Source organism: Triticum aestivum, chromosome 3D (genome assembly GCF_018294505.1).
Source record: "Triticum aestivum cultivar Chinese Spring chromosome 3D, IWGSC CS RefSeq v2.1, whole genome shotgun sequence".
NCBI lineage: Eukaryota > Viridiplantae > Streptophyta > Magnoliopsida > Poales > Poaceae > Triticum > Triticum aestivum.
Window position 1 is genome coordinate 41990917 of NC_057802.1, and position 3802 is coordinate 41994718.

General features: G+C 45.6%; 1 protein-coding gene across 1 annotated transcript; it reads right to left on the bottom strand.

The window, feature by feature from the left end:
• Positions 1–1127: 1127 nt before the first annotated feature.
• LOC123074015 (uncharacterized) lies at positions 1128–3338 on the bottom strand. The gene is made up of 5 exons (XM_044496973.1): positions 2986–3338; positions 2028–2392; positions 1804–1941; positions 1557–1640; positions 1128–1422 (listed from the first exon to the last, which is right to left on the bottom strand). Exons 1-5 carry the CDS (start codon positions 3220–3222, stop codon positions 1290–1292), a joined length of 957 nt encoding a protein of 318 aa, XP_044352908.1. The 5' UTR covers positions 3223–3338; the 3' UTR covers positions 1128–1289.
• Between the last annotated feature and the right edge of the window lie 464 nt (positions 3339–3802).

A 3802-nucleotide genomic window follows, 5' to 3' on the forward strand; every position in this document is an offset into this window, starting at 1 on the left:
TCCACACTCTATACTGTACCTACGTGTTCCATCCAACGGTTGTTATATGGTTGGAGCAGCCGGAGCACTCCATGCTTTGGAGCACAGGGTACGTTCTCCCATGCACAGGAGGTACCGTGCACCGTCGCTTTTGCTTGGAGATCCGTCGCCATGCATTTATACTGCTCGCAAGTTAGATATTTTTCTCATCACATGCAAGCACACTCTTCCAGCTATGATCCATCGCATCCCATGTTTTTTCGTTTTATTTCCAAGTTTAAATCTATTTTATCTTTTGAACCAAGAGTACAATTTATAATCTTTTTTCATATTTGTGTTTTTGACGATGAGAACTTTGAAATGAGACCATGTTTGAATATATTTCAACAAATTTTAAAATTTAACTTCCGAAACATGGTGAAAACTATAAAAGTACAAGGATAAGTTCAAAGTTTTGTTGCAATAAAATCTATTACTATTTACAAACTTTTAGATTACTAAGAATCAGTTTGATACACATTGGCACACATTGCAACATTATGATATGCAACGGAACATGGAGAGCCATGGTGAAACATTATTAAATTTATCGCATGGAATTAATAAATTTGTACGGAACAAGTTGGAAGCATGGTGATTTAGTTGTCAAAAAATTAATTTGTAAAATATATTCAATATTGTTTTAAAGATCTTGTCAGAAAAACACAACCGCGCAAACAAAATGCAAAACAAACTTCTTTCAACTTGCAGTAGTCATCTATTTATTTGAATGAAACTTAGCCAGTAGAGAAGTTTAATAGTCGGCCAAACCCCCGTGCTCACGACATGTTCTGATATTGATTGAGTTGGTTGTTCATGCAAGGTTAGCACGCAGAAGATGGGGAGGGATTGAGGAGGTTATTTGGATATTTGTTGCCAGGCGACGTGCGAGCATTATATATGCATGCATACGCTGGTCTGTACGTAGGCATGCAGGTAAGACCCTGAACATGCATACGGTGCATGCAAGTAAGAAAAGGAGATATCAGACCATTCAGCATGCATGAATGGCGGGCTATCTCAAAAACAAGGAACCAATATCAGGACGTGGAGCGGTATACTCCATATTTTTATGGAGAAGTAAAAGACAAAAGAAAAGGCAACATATATATAGCATCGCAAAACTGGAACTGAAGAAGCACGACGACCTTAATAAAACTGGCAAAACTGAGTTCAACACACGATGTATATATTTCCCGATCGATCGATCGATCTACTAGTCTCTCACGGCACCAACAAAGCTAGCAAGGCGGCCCTCGACTAAAGTCCAATCACAAATAATAATTCATATAATAACTCAATCCGCTCAGGGCGCCGCACCAGAACACGAAGCACGAGAGACCTTTAACCGACTCCACCCCTTTCGACAAATCTCCATACTTCCCCTCCAACCTCTCCCCTATCCTGCATCACCCAATTCAGCGCCCAATTAGTAATCATATACACAATATCAGCATCAATATATCATATTATATATCAATGAATTCTCAGTGCAATGTAGTATTTGTTTGTAAGTAGTAGTTAGTTAGATAACATACTTCTTTACGGAGTCAACGATTTCCCCGGCCATCTTTGCCTCTAATCTGGCTTCTGCCACCCCAGCCTCCAGCCGCTTCACATCCCTGCATCATCAAAATCCAAAATCAAATATATCATTCGCATTCTTCACCACAGATTGAAGAGAGCGAGATAGTTGCTTGGAGGTCGATCGGCCATGGTTCCATGCATGACAAATTAACCAAGTGCTGTTATAAAACTAGCCATGTAGTATATATGTACACTTACGCGCGGTAAGAGTGGATGGTAGCATTAGACGACTGGACCTGTGCCTTGACTAGATCCATGGAGCTCATCGCGCTCCTGTTGTCGGCCTCGGCCTTGAGCCTGTTGGCCTCCACCATCTTCTGCAGACCCTTCAGCTCCCTGCGCCCATCCATCCAAACAATCAATCAATCATCTTGATTATGCATGTAAGATGGTAAGGATGTAGCATGATTGCATGTACATACGCGGAGAAGGTTTTGTGGGCGCGGCGCTCCTCGTACGCCGCGAGGTCGTCCAGGAGCTGGCGGGCGGCCGCGACGACCTCAGCCGTCTTGTGCTCCCTGCCATGGCCGTCCCCGTTGAGCAGCTCGATCAGCAGTGCGTTCTTCTTCTTCTCCAGCAAGCTCCGGCGCTCGTTGAGCAGCTGCTTGGCGAGCTGGTCGGCCGTGGGGCCGTTGGTGGGGGCGGGGGCGCTGGCGCCGAGCAGGGAGAGGAGGTTGCTGACGCTCTTGACCTCCTCCCCGTGGTCGCCGTCGCCGCTGCTCCTCGGGGTGTCGTTCATCAGCGCCACGGCAAGCTGCTTCTTCGTCCTCATCTTCTCCTCCTCATCCTAGTTAGCGAATTAGGACAAATCACAATTAATCCAGCGTATGATCTTATAATAATTAATAAAGAAAAAAATGGTAGTACGACGATGTTTCAGTGGAATTAATATTGATCTTGCGATCTGCTTGGTGACCAGATCAGATCTGATTAGACGTTACTAGTAGCTAGTTAAGTTGCTCAAAGTAAAAGCCAATCAGGTCATGTAAAATTTCTCAAAAAAAATTAGATCATGTAAAATAAGCTTCGCTTGGAGAAGCAATCAGATCAGATCAGATGCTGCAGTAGTAAGCGATGCAACATTCATATGATCAAATTAAGGAATTATCAGAGAGAAGAGATCATGCTAAATTGACCATCATTACAGGCGGAAGTAAGTAGATTAAGCTAACCAGTCAAGCAGCAAACTGATCATCATATTGATCCACAGATCGGAGCAAGAGGTGCATGAACGAAGTGAATATCAGAGAGAGGAGATCATCGATCATGCTACCTAATCGCACACGTGAAAGTAAGCAGATTAAGCTTAGACAATCAAGCACCAAAACCGGTCAAGACTGATTGGCAGATCGGAGCAAGAAAGATGGAAACTGATCAGACCTTAAGCTGGCTGGCGTACTTGTCGTACGACGAGAGGCGGGACCCGGTGGCGGGGCCAACCACTGCCGGCCGGTGCAGGGGCGCGCGCGGCGCGGAGGAGTGGTAGTTCCTTTGCATGAGGCCGAGGAGGCGTGGCGCCGCCATGACGGCCGCCCGGCACGCCAGGTCCGCCGCCGCCTGGGACGACGCGCCCATGAGGGCGCCGCCGGCCGCCTGCTGCAAGATCGCTGCCGCCATCTCGTCGATGATCAGCTCTAGTTTTCGCTTGACCTACGTGCGTGCGTATAATTGGTTACGTCGGAGGCGTAGGATCATGGAGACATATATATGGCCGGGGGATGGTGCGAGCTCGAACGTATCGTACGTGCAAATGTCTCTAGCCAGAGATTTTAAAAGAAAATGGGCCGGTATATCTGTTGATTCTTCCATGCATGCGCGTCTTGCAGGACAAGAAAAGGTCGCGCGGTTGCACGTACTTTTTTTTTTAGAATCGGTTGCACGTACGTAGGTTAGCAAAATAACTGTCGTGTCGATCATGGTCCAAATTAACCCCTCCTCCTTGACTTACAGCCCAAGATGAAGCGAGATTGCGATCGATCGTGCGTACATATATTGGTCACTTCATGTGGCCGTGTGCATCATCCAGATACTAGACATTCTTTTTCCCCCCTTTTTTGAAAACAAACTTATTGGAAATTAAAATTCTACGTGCCAACTTCATATACGCAAAATTTCTGCGAGACATATTATTATGTGTAACAGGCGAAACAAGAACATGCCAGCAAGTCCATGGAAAGTGCGTCAACAAATCCGTCGC

What these genes read in the sequence shown, in the direction of transcription:
- LOC123074015 (XM_044496973.1), bottom strand. Translation starts at nt 3,222, where the DNA reads ATGGCGGCAGCGATCTTGCAGCAGGCGGCCGGCGGCGCCCTCATGGGC. An exon ending in AGTACGCCAGCCAGCTTAAG is followed by an intron (nt 2,393 to 2,985) that starts GTCTGATCAGTT and finishes TTCGCTAACTAG; the next exon opens with GATGAGGAGGAGAAGATGAG. An exon ending in ACCATCCACTCTTACCGCGC is followed by an intron (nt 1,641 to 1,803) that starts GTAAGTGTACAT and finishes TTGATGATGCAG; the next exon opens with GGATGTGAAGCGGCTGGAGG.